This window comes from Medicago sativa, chromosome 7, assembly GCF_051527215.1.
Source record: "Medicago sativa cultivar Bolivia chromosome 7, Bolivia_mono, whole genome shotgun sequence".
Lineage (NCBI taxonomy): Eukaryota > Viridiplantae > Streptophyta > Magnoliopsida > Fabales > Fabaceae > Medicago > Medicago sativa.
In genome coordinates this window covers 90956958-90983114 of record NC_140755.1, presented here as the reverse complement: position 1 = coordinate 90983114, position 26157 = coordinate 90956958, and the positions used below count along the sequence as shown (strand labels likewise).

The window sequence follows — 26157 nt, the reverse complement described above, 5'->3', positions numbered from 1 at the left end:
AATTTGGTAATAACAAAAAAAAAAAAAAAAAAAGAATAAAAAGAGAGAGTGAGAAATTTTTAACAAGGCACGAACATGGATGATTCATGAAGGAGCTGCACCTCTCTCCCTCTCTCTCTCTAAAAAGCGCAAAAGCGAATAACTGAAAGAAAGGAGAAAGAAACCCTAGGTTCTGCGTTTAGTTACTTGTATTCAACGCATCGAATTGTGTGTTTGTGATCGCAATTAGCGTGAAATGTGGTTGGCGACGATCAATCATCGATGAAGCAATCTCAACGGTGGCAGAGGATTTTGATCCTCTGTCTCCTTTCTCTCTCCGTCGCCACTCCTATTGTTTTCGTTTCTCGCCGCCTTCAAGGTCTCACTCGCGATGGTATGGTACCTACCTCTAATTCTTCTTACTTCTCTATTTCTTCTATTTCCTCTCTCTCTCTCTTTTTCATTTATTTTTTTTATTCAATTCTATTTCAGGTCGAAGAGATTTTCTTGATGATTTATCCAGTGTTGTAAGATTCTTCATTTCATTTCATACTTTAGGAACTAATTTCGTTTACTAACATATTTACTAACATGTTTTATTTTCTAAAGTTACTTTCTACCACTTTGAATGCTCTGCTGCTTCTGAAATTGAATTAATTGTTATTTGTTTTTTTTTTTTGTTGCAGAAATACAGAACAGATCCTTTAAAGTTAAATGCTATAGAACAGGTAATGCAATGGATAAAACATAAAATCTTATTTCACTGAATTGGAAAATAAATAAATATATCTAACTTTTGCTTGTGATTTGGGTCTATTTTTGCAATTCAGGAAGACTCAGAAGAATTAGAAGAGCCAAAACAAGTTGTTTATAAAGAAAATGATGTTGGCACAAAGTTAAGTGACGGTTCAGAAAACAGTAATGATTCTGAGGAGTCTAAAATTGAGGGGACCAGAAATAATTTGTTGGAAAAAAATGGTTTGTATCCCTCGCTGCATTTCTCAATTTTCGTGGTCCACTTAATGCCACTGAAATACTCAACAATGATGTTACTTTCTGATTTTTTTTTTTTAATTGCGATCAAGTTTCAGAATTCGACCATGATGAAACACAAGACCAGGAAGATCGACAGAAAGGATTGTCCTCCACTGATGAAACACAGGACCTGGAATCTCAGCAGAAAATATTGGCCTCCAAGGATGATACACAAGACCAGGAAGCTCAGCATAAAGGATTGTCCTCCACGGAGAGAGATCAGGTTTGGATTAATTCTTTTGAATTTCTGCCCTTATAAACATGAGGCTGCACGATTACTATTTTCCTGTTCTAAAAGTTAAAATTTAGCGATTGCCAAAAAAAAAAGAAGTTAAAACTTAGCACAAAGTTGTTCCCTAAAGGAAGTTGCAGAGCTCGCAAAGATATAATCTTCTTGTCTGTCAATATCACTTCATTTCTTTAAAGTTTAATCGCAAATGTTATGAAAAATGCTATGGGTGCATTTAATGACAGTTAATATTGACATATAAAAACTCGTCTGATCTAAGAGCTGTTGCCTGAGGTTTTTATTTTTCAGACATCAATTTCTCTGGCCTAATGTAAATGTTATTCATGATAAGAAGTTGGGTCATAAACTTGGACTTTTTTGCTCAACCTCTTATAGATTGCATTTATCATCTGATTTCTTTGTGCAAATTTTAATACGGCAATTCAGGTTTACTTAACTGCTCTGTAACATGTTTCACTATAGACAGGAAAGTTTTATTACTTGCTGATCTTATACTTTGGATTTAAAGTTATCAAAAAGCATAATCTCATGTTGGTTTCATTCTGAGATTTTGTTGGACAATCAACTTGAGATTGATTCCTTTGATTGCTCTCTATTTTACTTCAACACTATCAAATCTGAGTTTGTCCCTAGTGGTTGGTTTTATCTGTGCCTAATCGCTAGCTAAGTGGGAAGGTTTAGTTAGAGTTTGAAGGACTTTGGCAAATCAGTAATTCATGAGGTTTTTTATGGACATAGCATGAAATTTATGATTTAGGCAGAGTATTGGAATTTTTTGATCAGTTTCTAAAGTGATTAGTTTCTATAATTGAAGCAAACCTAATTTTGTTGGACTATAAAAAGGTCTTATTGGTTTACTATGTTGGCTTTTATATTCATGTCCAGATGTGAGCTGATCTGCTATTTGGAGTAATTTAAAACAGATTGAGGAAATAGTTATAAATGACATGTGTTTATCACACATTTTATTTATGTATTTCATTCATAAGCACATGTTATTTACTCCCTCTAGTCCTATTTATAAGAAAAAAGCAAAAATCATCCAGGCCAAGGAGCTTGACTTATGTTTCAATTTTGAAAGTTCGTTCTAAATATAATCCTGACATAAAACGTTTTCACACTCACATGGAGAATAATTGTATTTCTAGTAAACAAAGAAAAGATATCAAAGTAATTTCAGAAATTAATACATGTTAAAATTTTTGGCTTTTCTTATAATTATATCCAAAAAAGCTCATCCTTTCTTATATTATGGGACAAGTTGTATTTGTTTTGCATCTCCATACTTTTAACTAGACTCATAGATCTTTAGTTGGCAGGAAAACGAATTATATATTCAAAGAAATAGTATATACGGAACAAGAGGTTGTATTTACTTTGCATCTCCATGCTTTTAACCAGGCTCATAGATATTTAGTTGGCAGGAAAACAAATTATATATACAAAGAAATAATATTGATTCTAGTTGCCAAACTTTATATGTGTGTTTGCACGTTCAATTTAAAATTACAAAATAGATTGTGGAGAAACTTACTCGTGTAATCTAATATCAACTTTTCGGAATTTCTTTTATTTTCAGAAGTTTAATTCAACAGTTACGGACAATCAGATTATACAAAGTCGCTCTCAAAGAAAGACAGATGAGAATATTAAACTGAAAGAAAAACAATCTGGTTTGACAGTAAACCGACACCATCAGATTTCACGTCATCAGTCTCGCAGAGTGACAAATCAGACTGTTATGGAGATTAAGGATCAAATTATTAGAGCCAGAGCATACTTGGGCTTTGCTCCACCAAACAGCAACTCACACTTGGTGAAGGAGTTGAAGCTTAGAATTAGAGAGATGGAGCGTGCAGTTGGAGAAGCTACCAAAGATTCAGATCTTTCAAGGAGGTAAAGTATTCTCAGTAATTTTTCGACTTGCATTTTGTTCAGCAATTATTACTTGTATTTATCATATACGATGTACAAGTCTGTAGAGAAAACATTACTGATACTGATGCTTTGGTCTTTTTACATCCCCTGTGCTGATTAAAGCAAACAATGTACAAATTTCAGTTCAGTATAAGAAATTAGAATTGGAGTGATAAAAACTTAAACTTTTTCTCAAAAGTTCAAATTCCAATCTGTGAAAATAGTGTGGTCTTTCAGTGCAAAATTAATGATGGAGAGAACATTCTTGTTGAATTTTTGTAACATAAGATGTTAAAAGAATATGGGGGTATTTTCAATCTGAAAACAAGTGAAGTTCACAGTGCTTTGCAGAAAATGAGACACATGGAGGCTTCCCTGTCTAAAGCCAACCGTGCTTACCCAGACTGCACTGCTATGGCTGCTAAGCTCCGTGCGATGAATCATAATGCTGAAGAACAAGTTCGATCTCAGCAACATGAAGTAACACATCTTGCTCATCTTGCTGCAAGGACCACCCCAAAAGGTCTTCACTGTCTTTCTATGCAACTAACTGCTGATTACTTTGCCCTGAGCCTTGAGGAGAGAAAGCTGCCAAATGAAAATAAGATTGATGGTACGGAACTTTATCATTATGCCGTCTTCTCTGACAATGTTCTGGCATGTGGAGTGGTCGTTAACTCCACTGTATCTACTGCCAAGGTAAATGTTGATGCCTTTTTTGAAAATGATTTCAATTTTGTTTCTTTCTTTTGATTCAGTTGTTTCGTCGTGAAAAAGGAAACGATCCTAGCAAATTCAATGTTAGTTAATTTAGCTATCAAGTTATTTTTAAGTTTGTGCCCTGGTGGTTTGCTTTGGACAAGTGATGGCCCTCAAGTCCCTTAGTAGTTTCTTCACGGTCATTCTTTACGATTGAAGTGGGTGATTATAGGACGAAGTGGTGAGAACTGAGAATGAACAATTCAACTTGATCTCCTTTTTATCCTTCATTGACCATGGATGCATTTTAGTTGGCATTCCATTTTTATCTCTTTTGAGTGCAATTTTAAGTTTACTTCTCTAAAGCTTTGAGAGAAGAATTATCTTAGATTTTTCAGTTTTAGTTGCTGTAGAGTGCAAAAAAATTTTTACTTGCACAATCATGCAATCAAACCAGTAAGAGCACAAAAAAATGTACAATCATCTTCCATAATGAAATATCTGAGCATCTCTAATAAAACATTTTCCCTCCATCAAGCAATCAAACAAGTAAAAGTGCAAGAAAAGATAAACATATTTCATAATGGAAATGTCAGAGCATCTCTAATAAAACATATTCCCTCTGATTTTGATTACAAGCCAAAGTACTTAACCTCAGACTTATTAAAAATTTAGTTAAATGCATTTAATCTTCTTTGTTGTGAATTCGTTGAAAAAAATCACACCAATAAAATACTTGATGTGTGGAGCAAAATAATCAAGCAACCAAAACAAGTGGGTGACAGTTATAAACACAAGCAAAAGTAGAAAACAACAGGAGAAAAGAAGAGAGAACACACGAAAATTTGTTTACCCAGTTTCGTCCAATACTGACCTAGTCCGGGGTTCCACTATAATCATGAGTAACTTTACAAAAGAGATATCAAAAGGTTACAAGAATAAGTCTTCAAACCTAATTCTACCCAAAGTCCCAATCTCTTCCCTCGACCAAGAGACTCGATCCTAATAGTGTTTCCCAAGGTGAATCAACCCAACCATAGTGTCTCCCGCTTAGAGAAACCTCTCTAAACCCTAGTTTGTTGTTTGTTTCTAAACCCTTGTTTTCAGACTCTACCTCAAGGTTTACATCTGATACAAGGTCTATATTTATAATAAAAGTATCCCTCAAAAAACTGGAACAAATCTAATCCCGAAAATACGTTTCTGTTTTATTTTTTGCTGGCAAAATCGAGCCCCGATTTTGCTCTTTGGCCACCGATTTTTTACGTGAAGAAAAGGCTGAAAAACACAGCCAAATTCAGGCCCCGGACTGCACAATTCGGGCCCCGATTTTGGCAGTTTCCAGAAACTCCAATTTTGAGTCACTTTCACAACATTCTTGATCTCATAAAAAAACGTGCATTCTCAAAAGTGTCATTCATAGGAACTTGTTTCATGAGAATTAGAGTCATTGGAAAATAAAATTTGTACTAATTTAGGGTATTTTAGAATGGCATCATTTAATATAGTGAGTTTAATTAAATGTTCTTATATTTGAGACCACCAAATATGAGTATTTTTTCCCTATATTCAATACCATACAAAATAATCTTTGAGGTACCTCCTTTCTTTTTTGACATTTAACAATTTCTCAATTTCTTTACTGCTCTTGAAGAACTATCTTATAACTATTGTTACACTAAATTTATGAAAGTGTCTAAATTTTAGCAAATACAAGAGACACAAGATTGGAAAGCTATATTAGATCTACTTAGAAGTATTAAGTCTGTATATATAGTGGCAAGAAAGCTTGACAATGACTTTTAAATTGCAGGAACAGGAAAAACTTGTTTTTCATATAGTGACAAATTCACTCAACTTTCCTGCAATCTCAATGTGGTTCTTATTAAACCCTCCTGGAAAAGCCACCGTCCACGTACAAAACATAGACAATTTTGAATGGCTGTCCGAGTACAATACATTCAAGAAACAAAATTCCAGTGATCCAAGATATACTTCTGAATTGAACTACCTCCGTTTCTACCTGCCAGATATCTTCCCCACTATAAATAAGATTTTGTTGTTTGATCATGATGTGGTGGTGCAACAAGATCTTAGCACACTATGGAATATTAACATGAATAGAAAAGTAATTGCAGGAGTTGGGACTTGTCAGGAAGGTGAAACTTCATTTCGCAGGATGGATATGTTCATAAACTTCTCAGATCCATACATTGCAAAGAGGTTTGATGTCAATGCTTGCACATGGGCATTTGGGATGAACTTGTTTGATTTGCAGCAATGGAGGCGACATAATTTAACTGGTGTATATCACAAATATTTGCAAAGGGTATGCTTAAATAAAACATTATGATATGCTTATGGTTCTTTTCTCTATGTTTGGTGTAACTAGTTTATACCTGTCCTGTCCCCAAAATATCTGGGTGGGTCCTAGCATTGGTTAAGTAATTTAGACTTTAAACAACCTTTTTTTTTAATGCTTTCACTGTTTCTTGTTAAAGAATAAAATTTAAAGGCGTCTCTCTGTAATTAAAAGTAAGAAATAAGAAAGGAAAAAAATCTGAAACCAAACAGCCACTTAGATTTGTTATCCAAAGCTATGTTTTGGCATCTCTAATTTTGATTCGAATGGGGAATGTGTCGAAGTTACTGTTTAAATTGCATAAGATAGAGCTGAAATGCATATTTTATGTAGTTCTGATGCAATGCTAATCTAATGTGAATTTCTATGGGTAATTAATTGCAGGGTTCCAATATGCCATTGTTTAACACTGGCAGTCTGCCATTAGGCTGGCTCACCTTCTATAACAGGATTATGATTTTGGACAGACGGTGGCACATTCTTGGCCTTGGTTATGACTCGGGCATCGATACAAATAAGATTGAGCAGGCTGCTGTTATACACTACGATGGAATCAGGAAGCCATGGATGGATATTGGGCTGGGAAGATACAAGAGTTATTGGTCAAAATTTATGAAGTCCTTCCACCCACTTTTGCGACGCTGCAATATCCAGGCGTAGCTCAACATCTAAAATTACTCTACTTGGCTGGTCCTGTTTGACTAGTTTGTTGGCACATTGATTGCCTGCATATGCTGTAGTTGATTCTTTCTTGTTCTTGGCAATTCTTGTTGTAAAGCCCTTCATAGGTTGCAGAATTTTCACACACATATTCTTTTAGAAAATTAGCTATTTGTATTAGTGGCACAAAAGATGAAATAAGACTTACAATAGACATTTTAGATGTTTGGAGATGACATTCATTGTTGTGTAAATAATGCATTCCCATGCTCTATTACAGGTTATGCCACCACAGTTTGCCATTAGTTTACGCCAATTTCACATGGACTAGACGTCAAAGTTATGTTTTACTTTGGAGGACAGATTTGCATAAATATTGAAATTATTGCTTTCATTTCAATTGTAGAGTCAATGATGCTTTGTGCTTGTTTTTCCTGTTACATGAAGCTGGAAAGTGGCGGGTATTCAACTACTGTTCGTATAATGTTAATTATATTTAGGAATACTTTTTAGGTTTTTTATATTTAATTTTTGTAAGAATATTGTCACCATCATATTATTTTGACGAAATACTCACAAAACTTCAAACCAGTTACTTTTTCTGTCAAATTAATCATTGCGAAATGTCTTATTTGTTCATGAATTTACTGCTTACTGTCTTCTGGTTATATGGTTGTGCAAGTGATGTATTACTGGACACCACACATATAATGTGACACGTGGATAAAATTAATTGGGTATTTGCAGATATGGATATCTAACAACGTGTTTCATTTTTCATTCTATCCACGCTGTGTGGTGCATAGGTTGACAATGCACCAATGCTAATAAACTAATATTACAACATATTTGCCCATTTGTCTGAATTAAGCAAATAAGTTGCCTATCCATACTCTCATACCTGAATCTACATTCAAGGAAAATGGCAACCATTATTGCTGGCACCTCAACATCTTCAATCATCCGCACAGGTTTTGTGCACAAGCAACCTCTTGGAGTCCCATCCCAGACCATTGTTGGTAAGTTTTTCCTAGTGAATCAACCAACAATTTCATCTTCATCAAATAAAATGACATAGCAATTCATTTCTTTCAAACATAAATTGTATAGGATTGCCATCAATAGCTAAGGTTGGAAGAGTGAGATGTTCCATTGAGGGAAAACCTGATGTGCAAGGAAGCAGGTCAAACATAGGAATGGGAGCATCCTTGATAGCAGCTATCTCTGCTGCAACCTTGTCAAGCCCAGCAGCCATGGCTTTGGTAGATGAGAGAATGAGCACTGAAGGAACTGGCCTTCCCTTTGGACTTAGCAACAATCTTCTTGGTTGGATCTTGTTTGGTGTCTTTGGTCTTATATGGACTCTCTATTTTATCTACGCTTCCTCCCTTGATGAGGATGAAGATTCTGGGTTGTCTCTATAAAACCCCAGAAGGATATGCACCTTAGAAATTGCACAGTTCAGTCCTTTTTTGTTGTATTAAAAAACTATTCCTTGTGTATTTATTCTAAATTCTAATTTCTCTTTTCTGGTACTTTCAAATAGCAGATTCTTTCTTTGTTATGGATTACTCACATGATGTATCAAATCAATTTGTGGGTTCATGGGAGATCAAAGTTAAACAAAATCATTACATCCAATCCAAGTTATAAAAAAAACATAATTAATGTCAATTTAGCAACGAACAACCTGATTTCAATTATTCAGTCTATATATGCTTTATTATACTTGCACATGCCAAATTCTTATGAGTGATTCCCTTAAGCACCGCTGTTTACAAGCACTCATCATTATATTAGTTTCATCAAATGATAATCAGAATGGATAGTACTTATCTTATGGATGGGTGTGTAGGCCATATATAGTGTCAAAATTATGTTAAAATGTTGATGAAATATAAGGACGTCAATGTGAGTTAATGATGAAATTGATTTAGTAAAAAAAAAATTGAGTATTGAATTGGAGAGATGATATGTTTAAGTTTCCAAAAAAGTATCATATGTACGAGTGAGATTCACTTAAGATCCTCAAAATGAAAAATATACAGGGTGTTGGACTTGGATTAGAGGTTCTATACACTCTTTGTGAGAGCCAATCTTTCAGACACCAAGCTACAAATGCAAGTGTGATTTTGTGTGTTCCAAACATTGCAGATTGTCACGTTCATTTGCGTTGACTTCCTAATTAAAAAGGGAGTAAGAGAGTAGAGAAATTATATTGTTCTTGTCAAAACATTAATCAACCTCAAGTGAGGTTGGAGGTGGTAGATCTCTAGCGAACTGCAGTGGCAGTGTTGGACCGTAGGGGAGGAACTATCAAAAGGCACTCCGAATGCAAAGTCAGTCTAAGCATAATATAGTTAAATGAGCAGTAGAATAAGAGATACCTTGATTAGGCAAACTATGATCTTTATATAAGATGTGAGACAGGCTACTTCATGGGCCTTATGACTTTAGATCATAAGAAAATGGGGACAACTTTCATTTGGTAGCGAAAACAATCCCCAAGCGTCGAGCACAAAGGGTGAAGGTGCTCTTAATGATCGAGCGGGCAAACAATTAGGTGCTGAACAACTACATAAAGATGGGAAGAGGTCACAAAAGTTGTATCATTTCTTAGGAAAGCATGGAATTAATATTGTTCCTCTAAGATGACTACACTGTATATTCCTAAAAGAGGCTGAATTCATCATATTTTTTTTTAGCAAAATTCACCATAATGTTGATCAAATTACTTTTGAGCATTAGTATTGCATTAATTCATAGTGTTTATATTGCTACATTGCATTAATTCACCATAAATCTTTACTAATCACTGAACTGACAAAAACTTGTTTTCTCTTACTGCCAAATGACCGAGAGTTTTTGAGCAGAATTCCCAGCTGCAAAATTATGCAGGCCAAACAACGCAGTCCACCCAATGCTCACAACTCCAGCGCGCGCCAAACATAGAGAAGATCTACTATCCACAATTTCACAGAACCAATAACAACTATTTTCTTGATTAAATTAAGAGTACCACTTTATATCTCCAAGCCAAATCTGACTTTATTTAACACCCCATTCCCTAATCAACATTCACCGTTACAACCTTTAAGTTCTGCAAAAATAAGTGGGATGACCTTATGCACCAAGCCAAACATGTCAAAATCATTATAACATTAATCCCACCACAGTCTGGCCGATACACAGACCTCACAACCAAGTCTCTTATCATAACAAAATGCACTCTGCTCCTACCATTTACCCTCTATACACCAAACAAAGCAATGGATTAATATCCGTTGAGCGTCTGAATAGTTGATCTCGGAACTTTATAATCAAAGTCAATTCCAAGACATAAATTTCAGTCGCTCATCAACTATAGGTATCTAAATGACTTTGTCCTGGAAAACTCTCTAATTTCTTGTTTCCCATATTACTCGAACACAAGCAAACCATAGCGAGGAACGACATGATGCACAACTTGGATAAGTATAGTATTATATATTTAATTAACTACTTATTTAGGGAACTGCTTTTTTTTCTTTTTCAAGCGGTATATCAATATGGCACAACAATATTACAAAGACTGATCCTCGGTTGTTATTTTCCATCATCACTCATCCTTATATTCTAACAAACATATAAAAAAGGATTTCTTTCCGAATTACATTTGTAAACACTTTAATGCACATTTTTTGTCTAATACTACAGTAGTATAGCATAATCAGCTTCGGAGAAGATTCAAATGCTCCAACAATTACAGTATGTTACCACTCTATATATATCATTATCAGTTTATCACATGGATCCATTCATTCAATCAACTAGCTTTTATTTATTTATTAGATGAAGAGATGAGTCCTATCTGGGAGAGATAAGGCTCAATGTCTTCATGATGAGTATCTGCAAGTTGTGGGCGTTGAGCCAGCACCCAACGTCCATCTTCGGTCTTCACCATATTCCTATTCAAATCTTGCCTCCAATTTGGTGGCACAGAGTGCTCATCTTTCACAAAGTCACAAGCCTTATTCACCAAAGCAATGTCCCTTTTAGTTGTCGCTTCATATCCACGGTTGCTCCCATGGTACCTGCTCATCATCAAAGTTATACTTTATTAATATTTTGCCCATATATACAAATTTTGCCATTCAAAAATAGTTAACAGTATAATTTTTTTTATATGACACTCAATTATATGATATAATTGAGACTAACTTTGATAAACCGTCAACCAATCATAAACCATATTTCGTATGAATTGGTTGGTAATGTAAACAAATCTTTATATTATCCGCCCATACCAATGAAAACGATAGGCATATGAGAATATATTTTAAAAAACAAGAGCATCCGCATATAGCGCACTCATTTAAATGTTTAAGTGGGTCTCTCATGTATACTTGACCTATTTTATAGTTTTTTAATACCAATATCTAATAAGTATCTAATTTTTCCAACTCGACACCTCATGAAAATTTATTAAATAGGTCTTACCGGTAATTCTATGTCATTATATTTCAAAAACATTTGATTGTTGAATGTTATTTCAAAAGAAATTTTTTTGATTGTTTTTAATTAATTTATTAAGTTGGGTTTATGAAAAGAGAAATGATATTTTGACAACCACTTTTTGACAACTTTTGGACAACTTTCTCTCTCATACTCACATGATGTTGTTATCCTCTCTCTTACTTTTTCTCTCTCCATTGTTTTTGACCAATAAGAAGTGAGAAAAACAAGGTTGTCAACAAAGTTATCATCAAATGGATGTCAAAATATCATTACAATTATGAAAAAGTGAAAAAAGAGGGTCCTTTTAAAGGTGTCATCCTCTATAAACACAGCCGAATTATCCACTCCACAAAGACATCCGAATTATCCACTCTAGAGAATGTGTCTATTTTGTTTGATATTAAATAGATGAATTATCTACCATGTTCTTTCTATAACATAATATAACAGTAAAATTTAATTGAATCTCTATAAACTTTTGTCATTACCTAGTACGCAGTAATTAAATTTCAGTTTATTAAATAACTGGCAGAAATAAAAATAATTGTTAAAGTAATACTACTCATTTATTTAACTCTTCTATACAGATTAAATAAAATATAGGTAGTAATTTAATTGTTAAGTAAACACTCGCATTTTTTTTTGTGATTTAATATCTAAGGACGGTGACCTATGATAGGTCCGTAAGGGGACCTCTTTCTAGTCCTGAAGATCATTGTTGCGTGTTAAAGTGTCTAATTGGTCATGGTCCCCCTCAAACCCCCGGACACGATAGATAACGATCGATAAATTTTTTTAGCCATTCACACAAGAGAAATGATATGAGTTTCTAATTCACAATAACAATTTTGACAATATAGGGTATTGTCATAAAAGTAAAAGGAAAAAAAGATTCAAAACATGATGCTTTTACAAAAATATACCTTATATTCATAGGTTGTTAAAATAGTTGTTGCAACATAGATGCTCATATATTATTTCTCGGAAAATATTTGGGTGACTTTAGTGTATTTTATATGAAAGAGTGTCATAGATAAATAATTAAAATAAATTATTTTGATGAAAGATAATTATTGATTAAAAAAGAGATAGAGACAAAGTCATCAAAATCACTAAACACAGAGTCATCGAAGTGCAACCCAATTTCTAATTGATTTGGAATGAGGATTTGCATTTTTGGTATGTATATATGATTTAATCAAATTTTATCGTTCATCATACTTCACATTTAACTAATTTTTAAGAAAAATGTTTTTTACAAAATCAAATCATTCAAAGTCAATTTTTGTTAAGGCATAACCGAACAAACTTAAACTCAAATATCATTGAACTATAGTATATTACAGTAATTAATTGGCGTCTTTGCCAATATTACCTCCTCCCTTAATATTTTTTTATTTCAAATCATTTTATTATTATTTAAAAACACGCGATTTATCATGCTCGTTAAATATTGTGACAACGTATATCTTTTTTAGTCATGGATCAATGCACCATTGGATATGCATATGTTATAATTTTTTATGATGATGTACATAAATTAAATATTTAAAATATACATTTATATTTTTAAAAATGTTTATTACCTATCATCAATCAAAGAAACTAGAGATGCACATGCAAAATACGTGGTTGGACTAATTAAGTTGATGACAGAAAGACTTACCCATCGAGTATGTGCAAGTGGGCCTCCAAGTTATGAGCACATGCAGCATCAGCATTAGGATTCAAAAATGGAGAAATCTTGTGGTCCAACTCTAACTCAACTCCAACATGAGTGTAACACCATGGAATATCAATATCCTCAGCAAACTTTAATAACCACTCAGGCGATTTCTCATTAATAAGAAACCCTGGTGACTTTGGCACCATATCATGCTTATTATGAACCCTCAAAATCTTAACCCCTAAATGTTTCTCCAATCTCCCTTTAAATTTCACGTTCCCAACCCTAGGTCCAGAAAATGAAAAAACAGAAACATGGATTTTTTCACCATTTTCCCTAACATTTAACCGTGTTTCTGCTATATCAAACGCACTTAATGTTGCCATAGCACTCCCTAAACTATGTCCCGTTAACGTAATACTAACTTCTTCATTAGGAAATTTCTCTAACAACCTTTTCACTTCTCCTAAAACTTGTTCTCTAGCAGAATATTTGCAATAACCGTCTTTTGTTTGTCTATCGGTGTACATATCAAGAAAACCTGCTTCTACTCGAACATCGTTGTCTGGACAAGGAATGTCTTGGTAAATAGGTTTAAGAAAATTTTGAAGATTGGCTACCCATTCAACATGAGTCACAGTACCTCGCCAAGCAACGACGACGTCTCTACGACCTGTAGTTCCAAACATAAACATCGTTAGGGAAAACTCGTTATTTTAATTAAGAGTTCATTTGCAAAATATTTTTTCCTATATAAAGTATACAAAGAAATTGGTCAAGTGAAGTTGCATATAGTAGTTCAAATTTTGGACTAAATACATAAACTTTTTTTTACCAATTATTTCTTATATTTGATATATAGTGGAGGGAGTAACATCCACTCAAAAATATTTTGGAAACGTTAATCCACACACCTATCTGTTTTGTTGTTTCATCGTTTGAAACGGCTATGTATCCCATCCAATTTGCGTGTTCGCTCCAATATTTATCTGGCCATCGAGATTTCTTAAAGAAATCTGGGACGTTAACATTTGCTGTGGCGTAGAGGTAGCGTGTCACGTCATACCCTATGTGTGGAAGATCTAACGATGGGAAAAATTCAAGGTGTGGGTGTTTGCAACTACCACAATATTTTGAATATGGATCAAAATCAAATGCATCATAACAGGCTTGGGACATCTCTCCATAACGGATTAGTTCAGATCGCATTATTGGATCCATTGGATTCAAAAGGCCAACCCAATCATCTTCACCGTGGATTTTGCGCCATGCCTTTTCGATTGGTAGTTCAGTAAGTTTTGATGATTGTTTTGTGGGTTGTGATTGGAGTTGTGTGATGGTGTTGGATTGGGTTGTGGTGCATTTTGTGGTGAGTTTTTTTGTTGTTAGGGTTATTGGTTGTGTTGTTTGGAATTTGAGGTGGTTGGAGTTGGATCCGAAGAAGAAAGTGGATTCGGATTTGGGAAAGGCTATGAGCATGTTTGAGATTGATACAGCCATGTTAGAGTAAGAATGAAGATGGAGTTGGAGCTAGAGTCTTCTTGAATTGATTAAGTGAATAAAAAAAGGATGTATGGTGTGCTATTTATAGAAAAATAATAATGGTTCACGTAATTTATTATTTAGAAAATCTGTTTTGTGATATGACGATGACATCTCCTTTGATCTCGTAAAGTTAATAGTAGCAGTATGATAAAAAAAAAATTAAATTAAATTGGATGTTAAAAGTTAAATCCGCGCACATGTTTAGCTTCCGGACAAGGACAAAGCTTCCGTGCATGCAGATGGAATTCCTCTAAAGCAAGAAATAAACGTGAACTATTTTACTTTAATTTCGTACTACTTTTTATTTTTATTTTATCATGTATGATTAAAGGCAATGGATGGCAAGATAATGCTTTTAGTTTAGGACTAGTACTCCTATATTGCAAATGCAATTAATCAATCACCTTCGAGTTTATGATCAAAGCACTATTGTACAAAAATTGACATCAAGTTAATTGAAATATATGAAGGTTAAAATGGACCACACCATAACACTACCAATTAAAAGTTAAATTACAATTGTCTTGTTGGCCTTAGCTTAGGTTAGTGTTGCTTTGAAGTTTGGTTGTATATCCGTACACCGTATGTAACTCATTCAAAAATTGATTTTATTTTTAAATAAATTAATAAAGAAATATAATATGACATTGTATTTTTTTTTTGTTGAGAAAATATGACATTGTATTATTATTGAACCAAGCATTATGGTACCAATGTATTTGCATGGAAATATAAATAATAAAGGATCATAAAATGCTTTAAGTAAGTTTTATTTAATAAACTTTTGTCATGGAAATAAATATGAATGCAAATGACCGAGTATGGACTTGAGATAGAGCAGGGCATGGCAGTATCAGATTCATTCAGAAAGACAGAAACACGCCCCCACGAATCAGGATGTTGTTATAAATAATATAATAACTGGTGCGCGGTTCACGTGGAATAGTGTGACTAATTTTTATGAATGTTTTATTTATTGAAAGATATATGAAAATTGTTTTTTGACAATGAATATTTCCTTTTGACACAAGTAAATGACGTTTTTACCCCAACGGTAGTTTACTACAGTTTGAAAAACCGCCGGCAGTTAACTGCCGCTGGTGCCAGCGGTAGTTAACTACCGCTGAATTCATCCTCCTCACAACTTTCTCATTTTTTTCATTCCATTTTTTTCTTCATTTTTCTCCAAACCGAAACTCTCTCAATTCAATATCCACAACAAAAACTTTATGCATACAAAATCAAAATACAAAGAAACCACAATTGGATGTGTTTCCAATTGAATCACAAATAACATAGCCCATATTCTTTTCCACAAATTCTTTTCCAATTGGATGTATATTGATTTTTTTGGGCCAAATTTTGTACTGTTGGAGGAGAGAAGAGAAGGAATTGAATCATATGGGATTTCAATGGGTCCATCTCCTCCTTCTGTTGTGATTGTTGTGGTGATATCAGCAAGCCATGCGAGTGATGATGAAGTTGAAGGAGGAATGGCTGAAATTGAAGAAGAATAAGAAGAAATGGGTTTTAATAATTGTTGTTAAAATAATTGAACAATAACCATAAAGGATTGCAGATGTAATAAAGAGATCGAGATGGAGTGCGACAATTAGAAGCACGTAAACACAATAGATCGTTACTAGAATTGATCAAATCAACATGCTTATGGATATGAACAATGGTAATCATACTTCTTGTATTCCGTTATCCAAATATTAGAAAAATTTGCTATATACATGCTCCACGGTGGTTAACTACCGCTTGAGCAAATTTTTTTTTTTTTGTGCTGTATACTTGGAACGGTAGTTAACTACCGCCGAATCAATCCAGCGGTAGTTAACAACCGATGGGGGTAAAAACGTCGTTTACATGTGTTATTATGAAGTTTTAAATGTTAGAAAAGCAATTTTCAAGATATTAAATAAATAGTAAATACAAATAGGCATCGTGCCGAAAAAGGAATGAATCATTTTTCTGAGGCTTTATCCATTGCAATACCGGAATGTTCGGTTGCTGGAACTAAGAACAGGGTATGAAAAGAAAGAGAAACACGTAAAGAAAGTTTAAGAATTCTTTAAAAAAAAAAAAAAAAGGAAAATGATATTTCTAAGGAGAGATAGGTGTAGCAAAATTTTCCCGACACAACTGGCAAGTGTTTATTGCATGGTGTATTGTGATAAATAGTGCATTGTGATGTCATCATGTACTTAACTCAGTGGGTAGGAGCAATGCATAATATATGCAAGGATTAGAATTCAAACCCAACCACCATAAAAAAATAGTGCATTGTGATTGTCTGCTCTTTATTATTGTAGAGATCATGATACTTCCTTTTTAAAGATATAACACCGCTAAAAGAATAATAATAAACATGTCACAAATATATTTAACAAAGAAATAAAAAAATAAAAAAAAAAACAAGTTACTTTAGCTAGGTAGAAACCAAGTTACTTTTAAAGGGAACTTGATGGATGTAAGTGGCCTAGTTTCACAATTTGATGCATTAAGGATGCTTGGAGAGTGTACGTTGGTCTAATGCACATTTTTTTCACTAATACTATACAGTAGTATAGCATATACTCAGCTTCACATTCAAATGCTCCAAAAATTACAGTATTCAATCAACTAGCTTTTATTTATTTATTAGATGAAGAGATGAGTCCTATCTGAGAGAGATAAGGCTCAATGTCTTCATGATGAGTATCTGCAAGTTGTGGGCGTTGAGCCAGCACCCAACGTCCATCTTCGGTCTTCACCATATTCCTATTCAAATCTTGCCTCCAATTTGGTGGCACAGAGTGCTCATCTTTCACAAAGTCACAAGCCTTATTCACCAAAGCAATGTCCCTATTAGTGGTTGCTTCATATCCACGGTTGCTCCCATGGTACCTGCTCATCATCAAAGTTATACTTTATCAATATTTTGCCCATATATACAAATTTTGCCATTCAAAAATAGTTAACATAAATTTGTTGCTTTTGATTCATAGGTCGTGGGGAAACATGATTTAACTATTGCTGCCAAAATTATAAACATTATTCTTCAAAAAAAAAAAAAAAATTATAAACATTAAAATAATTAACTACAAGTTTCATTTTTTACACCATCAACAAATCACAAATAATCTTTTGTATCATTTTTAAATAACGTCAAATATTTCTTTTAAATAATTTAATGAAAAAGTCTTTACACTTTTAAATGATACTTTTTTTTAGAATGATACATTTTTTTGGTCAAGTAGCCTAGTGACTGGAGCTCACACATTTTAAATATGGAGAAGTGGTGTGTCTGGGGTTCGAACCCCCTGCCCCTTCATATATTATGCATTTGTCCCTGACAACTGAGCTAAGTTCACGGGGACTTAGAATGATACATTTAATTATTAAGTAATAGTCATCTATTTAACACTTCTACAAAGATTAATTATAAAACATAGCTAGTAATTTTATTTGGTAAAACATTAGTAGTAGTTTTTTTTATTGCTTTGATACAAAATATCATTGCTAAAAAATCCTATTAAAAAATCAAATACTCACAATCTTTTTTTGTGACTTATATTTAACTTAAGACAGTGACCGTGAAGTGGATAGGTCGGAATGGAGGTCTCTTTGTGGTCCCTTTTTTTTTTACACTATATATGTCTGGTCCTGATCATCGTTGTGTGTTAGTGTTAATGTTAAAAACATGATTTGATTTTCAATTCTACTGGTTTCACTCAACCACTAGACGCCATAAATAACGAAAAACATTTGTTCGGTTTTGAAATAGGATTCTTGCCGGACAACTGGTCCCCTTTTATGTGCTTTCTGCTCTAAACTTTGTAATCATTTTTACCCCATAATCTTTTTGCTTAAAAAAAAATAAAAGATGTCTCTATAATTTGTTAAAAAAAAAAGATTGTATTTGTACCCCCATATTTAAATTTTTTAGTTTGAATTTATTTCAAAAAAAAAATAAAAAAATAGTATTAAAATTTGGATTTTTCGATCTTTCAACAACTCATTGGGCTTACTATTCAAGGGGTAAAAAAATTTAACTGAAGAAAGAATAAAAAGTGATTCCAAATATAAAAATATGGTAGTGTTGACATAAATTAATTCTATCTTGAAAAATAATAATAGTTATAAAATTATTTTTAAATATTTCTAAAAATGGTAACTGTAGCTCCTATCAATCAATTCAATCGAAGAAAGTAAAGATGCACATGCAAATACGTAATTGGTCTGTTTGAGTTGAAAACAAAAAAGACTTACCCATCGAGTATGTGCAAGTGGGCCTCCAAGTTATGAGCACATGCAGCATCAGCGTTAGGATTCAAAAATGGAGAAATTTTGTGGTCCAACTCTAACTCAACTCCAACATGAGTATAACACCATGGAATATCAATATCCTCAGCAAACTTTAATAACCACTCAGGCGATTTCTCATTAATAAGAAACCCTGGTGACTTTGGCACCATATCATGCTTATTATGAACCCTCAAAATCTTAACCCCTAAATGTTTCTCCAATCTCCCTTTAAATTTCATGTTCCCAACCCTAGGTCCAGAAAATGAAAAAACAGAAACATGGATTTTTTCACCATTTTCCCTAACATTTAACCCTGTTTCTGCTATATCAAACGCACTTAATGTAGCCATAGCACTTCCTAAACTATGTCCCGTTAACGTAATACTAACTTCTTCATCAGGAAATTTCGCTAACAACCTTCTCACTTCCCCTAAAACTTGTTCTCTTGCGGAATATTTACAATAACCGTCTTTTTTGAGTCTATCGGTGTACATATCGAGAAAACCTGCTTCTACTCGAACGTCGTTGTCCGGACAAGGAATATCTTGGTAAAGAGGTTTAAGGTAATTTTGAAGATTGGCTACCCATTCGACATGAGTAACGGTTCCTCGCCAAGCAATAACAATGTCTCTGCGACCTGTTAGTTTCAAACATAAATAACATTAGGGAAAACTAATTTTTTTTAACCAAAAGTTCATTTGCAAAATATATTTTCCGATCTCAAAATATACTCATAAATTGATCAAGTGAAGTTGATATATTTAGTTCAAATTTTGGACTAAATACATCAATTTTCTTTGACCAATTATTTCTTATATATATTTAATACATGCATGAGGGAGTAACATTTAGTCAAAAGTACATTTGTAAACGTTAATCACACACCGATTTTTTGTGTTGCTTCATCGTTTGAAACGGCTATGTATCCCATCCAATTCGCGTGTTCGCTCCAATATTTATCTGGCCATCGAGATTTCTTAAAGAAATCTGGGACGTTAACATTTGCTGTGGCATATAGGTAGCGTGTTACGTCATACCCTATGTGTGGAAGATCTAACGATGGGAAAAATTCAAGGTGTGGGTGTTTGCAACTACCACAATATTTTGAATATGGATCAAAATCAAATGCATCATAACAGGCTTGGGACTTTTCTCCGTAACGGATTAGTTCGGATCGCATTATTGGGTCCATTGGATCTAGAAGTCCAACCCAATCATCTTCACCGTGGATTTTTCGCCATGCTTTTTCTATGGGAAGTTCGGTTAGTTTTGATGATTGTTTTGTGTTTTGTGATTGGAGTTGTGTAATGGTGTTGATTTGGGATGCGGAACATTTTGTGGTGAGTTTTTTTGTTGTTAGGGTTTGTGGGTTTGTTGTTTGGAATTTGAGGTGGTTGGAATTGAATCCGAAGAAGAAAGTGGATTCGGATTTGGGAAAGGCTATGAACATGTTAGAGATTGATGCAGCCATGTTGGAGTGAGAATGAAGATGGAGTTTGGAGCTGGAGTCTTGCTGAATTGAGTAGGCAAATAAAAAAGAATATGGTATGCTATTTATAGAAAAATAATAATGGCTCATGTAATTCCTTTATTTTAAAATCTGTAAAATAAAAAAAAAAAAAAAAAGTAAAACTGGAAAATAAAGATCAAAATGATCAAATGTCTGATTTTCTATGGCACGTGATATATTTTTGATTTTTTTTTTTGTTTGGAAAAAGTCTAGTGGGTCAATAATACACCTACCAAATAATGAGAAGGGAGGAAGCAAGTTTAAACCTTTGCCCGACATAATAATTGTCGCTATTTGATTGCATGATACTTATATTTGTTGCGATATTTTAAAAATTACATCCCGGTCACTATTATAAGCAAAAATCTACATTTTAGATTATTCAATGAGAAAGTAGTATTAGTTGTTTTTAGGGAGAAAAAGTAATAATAATAATAACAACATATGTTTTATAATCAATACTTAATAAATCCCTCAAAAAAAAAATCAATACTTAATAAAAAAAAATATAAATAGATATTAAAGACTATGCAATATCAATTTTTTTTGTGGTGGCCGGGGTTCGAACCCCGGACCTTGCATATATTATGCATTGTCCAAACCAACTGAGTTATGCTCACGCGGACAGACTATGCAATATCAATTGTTCGAAACAATTCAAGTTCGATATTTTGGTAGAATAATTTTTTTTCAAACTTTACTTATCTCTCGATCGAATTTCAAATTACAAAAGTAATTTTTCCCTAAAATTTGGAGGGTTATGAACGAGATTATAACTTACTTATCAGTTTAATGTTTTTCTTTATAATAACAATCAATCAATTTGTCAACACTTTAAATAAAAAAAAAAACTAAAAAGGATAATTACAGATTTTTTCAATGTTTTCAGCAACTTGTGATATGATGACAAACAACACGTCCTTTTTTTTTGTTATATGATGACGACATGTCCTTTGATCTCATAAAATTTAGTTTTTGTCAAATAGTTTACGGCTGAAAATTCATTTGTTAAAGTAAATAAGTGTTTAGTTGAAAGTTTATTTGTTAAAGTGAATAAGTTTGGTGTCCAGAGTTCTAACTCGAACTCATGCATATATTATGTAATGTCATTAACAACAGGGTCAAGTTTATGGGGACGTACGATCTATAAAGTTAACAGTATGTAACAAATAAAAAATTAAATTGGATTATTTTAGGGTAAATTATAGTGGACGTTCAAAGTAAAATCCGTGCACATTTTTTTAGCTTCTGGATAGAGCTTCCGTGCATGCAGATGGAATTACGCAACTAAATAAACGCGAACCATTTTAGTTTAGTTTCTACTACTTTCTCCTATATTGCAAATGCAGTTAATCACCTTTGAGTTTATTGTACAAAAATTGGCATCAAGTCATTGGAATATATGGAGGTTAAAAGAGGACCACAACACTATCAATCAATTAAAACAATTGGCAATGACCTGAACTAATTTACAAGAATAAAAGCATCATATTCGGAAGAAAGAAAGAAAAAACTATTTTAAATAAATGGAAAGAGGTGAATTTTTAGATACCTTAAAGCAAGGTCGGTCTAGCATATATTGAGGTCTAAGACATTTTAATGAGATTCTTTTAAAGGTTATAATAATACTTTGGTAAAATTATTTTATTTTAATTTTAATCAAAATTTTCATACTTTTTAAGATACAAAATCATATACTAAACTAACGTAATCAATGTTACTTTTAGATAATATTTTATTAATTTTAATAGAATATGAGGTTTTTTTTATCAAGTAGATTTTTATTGAAAGTAGAATATGAAGCCTCTTTATCAATTAATTTTTCTAAAAATGTTTGGTTTAAGATGATTGTCTTGGTAACCTAATCTTTGGGTCAACCCCACTTTGAAGTTAGATTGAATATCGGACATCAGTATCATGTAGACAAACTCATTCATAATTTGATTTAATTTTTAAATAAATTAATATCCAAATATGACATGATTTACATTTTTTTTTTTTGAAATAATGACATGATTTACATTATTGAACCAAACTTCATTCATATCATTGTGTTTATGATGAAAATATAAATAAATGATCGTAAAAGTTACAAATCCGGGTACATATTAGAATTAACCTCGTGAATACTGTATTCACAACTAAGTGAGTGATAAAAGATAAAAAAATAAAAACACAAACAAGCCTAAAATTAATTTAAATGAAAACACTTCTGTCCTAGAAATGAATATGAATTCAAATGACCGAGTACTATTGACTACTAACATACAGTAGCACAGCCACATACATCAGATTCAGAAACACGCCCCCACGTATCGTGAGGTTGTAATAAATAATATAATATAATATAATAATTGACGCATGATTCACGTGGAGTAGTGGACTGTTTTATTCGAGTCTTTGTCGATTGTGAAAAGAGAAACACACACCGAAATAGTTTAAGAAAAGATAAACATTTTTTCAAAAGTAATAAAAATAAACATGTCACAGATATATTATTATCCACACATTATCCTATTATCCACTTAAAAATTTACGCTACAATTATCCCACATTTATGATCACATGCATCATGTAACTACCTAGTCAAGTTATGTCTTTCTTTGAGTTGACGATAAGTCACGTAGGGAAATGTTAACCAGTGCCACTAGTTAAGGACCATAAATAGTAACTATTTATGAAAATGTGTGTATTCAATGCATTGGAAATTGATATATTTAACTTTTTTAAAGAACAATTTCTTATTTTAGAATGCTTTCGTTAACAAGACCCATAATTTTATACTCTCCGTTTTAAAATGAGTATCGTTTTAACAAGAAAAATTGTTTCAAAATGAATATCAATTTCAGTTTCCAATAAAATAATAATTTTTTCTTTTCAATTATACCCTCCAATTATATAAACTACTCTAAACTCTAAAATATTTTTTTTTCTTTAATGAAAAACAAACCAATAGTCGATTAAGATAATTTGGTAAAATAACATCTCTCTTTATTTTAATTAATGTATTTCTTAATATGTGTGTAAGAACTTTAAACGACATTCGTTTTAAAACGGACGGAGTACTGCGTTTTTTGTAACATCAATTAAGGCAAATTTACATAACATAGGTTATTTGAATACACGTTGTTTCAACTAATCCAACCAAAATTACAACACAATTTAATAAAGGGAAATGTTAACGAGTGCCTCCGGGGCACTCTTTAAGACCTTAAAGAAGTACTCCCTTCGTCCCTCAATAGATGACCTAGTTGACAATATACATTATTGACTTGACATACTTTGACTATATTTTTCTACTAATTCACAAAGATAAATAATATCATGTAAGATGTTGTTGGATTCGTCTCAATGAATACTTTTTAAATATTAAATTTTCATAATTTTTTTTAGTAGAGAATTGAAGATATCAAAGATAAAACATATGCATTGGTACGTGTGTCGGAGTCAACTAGGTCATCTATTGAGCGACGGAGGGAGTAACTTTTTTTGAATTTTTTTTGTAATTAATGCATTGGAAATTGAAACATTTGACTTTTTTTTTTTATAGAATAATTTCTCCTTTTAGAATGCTTAAAGAGTGCCCCGGAGGCACTCGTTAACAAGATCCTTTAATAAATACTCCATATAGTCACATTTATAAGTAAAAAACAACTTTTTAGGTACATTTAATAATTAATGTATCTTACATATAAATGTGACCGGATACATTAATTATTCAACGCACCTAAAAAGTCATTTTTTGCTTATAAATGTGACCGGAGTGAGTATATATTATTGGGATAGTTAAAAGTAAAATATACTTACTTATTTAAATAAAATTTAAAAAAATGGGGTGGCCCTGCTAATACAAAATGACCCATAAACCCATAATCCTCACCGCTCATAGCAGGACAAGGGACCTCGTTTATGTCTCACCGCACATGAGCGTATCACGTCTAATTTGAACTCTACCTAGTTTGTTTTGGAAAATATGAATTCTAGAAGTGATTGCTTTCTTTATAAACATAAATTTGTTTCCTTCATAAAAATATTGATTCCAGAACTATTTGTTATCTGTTCAAATAATCATTAAGTATATATATGTGAATAAGTTGTTGAATGAATATTTTTTTTTGTGTATGAAGATTCATTCTCAATTAGTTTGAATTGAATGTTTTGTTTATAACATGATTATGATGTTTGAGTTTATTGTTATTAAGTTTTCTACGATAATATTTTGTCTTTTTTTTTTTGTGATCAAAGAGGGTAACTCCCAAGAAGAAAACAAACAAACTACAAAGCTACAATAACATTCCTTAGACATGCATGTTCCAGATATATCATCAAAAAAGAGATTTTAGAGCTCCCTATGAGAAGACTACAAAATTCTTAAATCACAGGAACTCTGATTGAAATTAAAATTAGCCAACCAATCAACACAATTGTGTCACTCGCGCCACGCGTGCTTAAAAGCAACATTGCCATGTAAGATAGTGAGATTCTGAATACGGAGGACCAAGATAGAGGTGTGTTAGTTAAGCTTATAACTCCTTGTTATCATAACGATTAGAAACTTGGAGTCACTATCAACTATGAGGTGAGTAAAACATTCCTTATTTGTCATTTGCATTCATGCGTACATACCCCATATTTCAGCAAGAAGGGCATCCAATTCTTTGAGTATAACCCTATAACCAACTACCATTTGAGTCTCGAAAAAGATCACTACAACACGCAAATCTCATAGAATCCTTGTAAGCTCCATGATAATTAAACTCTCTTTGAGAATACTTTCAGCCAGTGTAAAGTCTTCAGCTGCCTATGTCTTCCCATTAAAAGAGGCTGCTCACATCTATCAATCAATCTAGCCATCATAAGAATCACCTGGGATGGATTATTGGGGTGTTGAAAGCCCTTTTCTAAGATGCATTTGTTTCTCCAAGTCCAAATATGCCAACACGCGACTATGAAAGTAGATTGCCAACTCCCATCTTGTTCTCCAAAGTCTTTGTTATTCATGTGGTTGAAGATCTAATCCCTACGATTAGAAAGAGAAAAGAAATTAGTAATTTGTTTAAAACTAACTAGCCTAAATCAGGTGCGGGTTGCATAGACAAAATCCCTAAAAGTGTGGATGAGTGTGTCATCCCCATTCCTAAAATTAGAACAAATAGGAGAAACTCCCACATTTCATTCGCTTATACAAATATTGGTTAAGAGATGATCATGAGCCGCAATCCACATGAAAGTTTGTCGTTGGTTGATAGGAGAACAATATTTTGTCTTAATCATGCATTTTGGAAATATTTCATGGTATGTTTGTTGTTTTTGCTTTTATGACCTATTTGTAAACACGTTGTTATACACACATTAGTGTGATTTTTGTGAGTTTGTCTTCTCATTTAAGGGTTGCCAAGTGAGCTTATGGTTACTCTGCTACAAAAAAGGCTGATTATGCCTACACATGTGGGTAATGCCTTGTAAATTAAAGACTTCTTCCATTAAAAATTACTTCATCCGTCTCACAATAAGTGTCATCCTTTCCTAAAAAAAAATTGTCTCAAATTATTTGTCTCTTTTACAATATCAATACATTTATTACTTTCTTTTTTCACTAACATACCCTTATTTATTGCATTTCAATCATTTATAACTATTCCACTAACCATAATTAATAAGGATGTTTTAGTAAATAATGCACATTTTACCGTTAAAATCAATATTATTAATCATTTCTTTAATAACCGTATAAAACTCAAATA

At 32.8% G+C, this 26157-nt stretch overlaps 4 protein-coding genes and 1 long non-coding RNA gene across 6 annotated transcripts; 2 read left to right on the top strand and 3 right to left on the bottom strand.

Annotated features, from left to right (window-relative positions):
- The first annotated feature begins 64 nt into the window (after window positions 1-64).
- Window positions 65-7302, top strand: LOC146910151 (putative galacturonosyltransferase 6). 2 transcript variants are annotated; one of them, XM_085730428.1, is made up of 9 exons: window positions 65-373; window positions 472-506; window positions 666-707; window positions 810-957; window positions 1071-1237; window positions 2844-3160; window positions 3523-3880; window positions 5694-6209; window positions 6627-7302. In XM_085730428.1, exons 1-9 carry the CDS (start codon window positions 262-264, stop codon window positions 6900-6902), a joined length of 1971 nt encoding a protein of 656 aa, XP_085586554.1. In that variant the 5' UTR covers window positions 65-261; the 3' UTR covers window positions 6903-7302. The 2 variants fall into 2 exon arrangements, with proteins under 2 accessions (XP_085586554.1, XP_085586553.1); XM_085730427.1 differs by having other exon boundaries at window positions 1065-1237.
- A 459-nt stretch (window positions 7303-7761) lies between these two features.
- On the top strand, window positions 7762-8437 carry LOC146910150 (photosystem II reaction center W protein, chloroplastic-like). The gene is made up of 2 exons (XM_085730431.1): window positions 7762-7921; window positions 8013-8437. Exons 1-2 carry the CDS (start codon window positions 7825-7827, stop codon window positions 8324-8326), a joined length of 411 nt encoding a protein of 136 aa, XP_085586557.1. The 5' UTR covers window positions 7762-7824; the 3' UTR covers window positions 8327-8437.
- A 1578-nt stretch (window positions 8438-10015) lies between these two features.
- LOC146910149 (phospholipase A1-Igamma2, chloroplastic-like) lies at window positions 10016-14621 on the bottom strand. The gene is made up of 3 exons (XM_085730430.1): window positions 13980-14621; window positions 13066-13738; window positions 10016-10975 (listed from the first exon to the last, which is right to left on the bottom strand). The coding sequence occupies exons 1-3, from the start codon at window positions 14563-14565 to the stop codon at window positions 10723-10725; spliced, it is 1512 nt and encodes a 503-aa protein (XP_085586556.1). The 5' UTR covers window positions 14566-14621; the 3' UTR covers window positions 10016-10722.
- Window positions 14622-15558: 937 nt separating this feature from the next.
- On the bottom strand, window positions 15559-16367 carry LOC146910148 (uncharacterized). Its single transcript, XR_015020559.1, has 2 exons — window positions 16305-16367; window positions 15559-16107 (listed from the first exon to the last, which is right to left on the bottom strand). It is a non-coding gene; the product is annotated as an uncharacterized LOC146910148 (long non-coding RNA).
- Window positions 16368-16973: 606 nt separating this feature from the next.
- On the bottom strand, window positions 16974-20431 carry LOC146910147 (phospholipase A1-Igamma2, chloroplastic-like). Its single transcript, XM_085730429.1, has 3 exons — window positions 19789-20431; window positions 18868-19540; window positions 16974-17502 (listed from the first exon to the last, which is right to left on the bottom strand). Exons 1-3 carry the CDS (start codon window positions 20372-20374, stop codon window positions 17250-17252), a joined length of 1512 nt encoding a protein of 503 aa, XP_085586555.1. The 5' UTR covers window positions 20375-20431; the 3' UTR covers window positions 16974-17249.
- Window positions 20432-26157: the final 5726 nt, after the last annotated feature.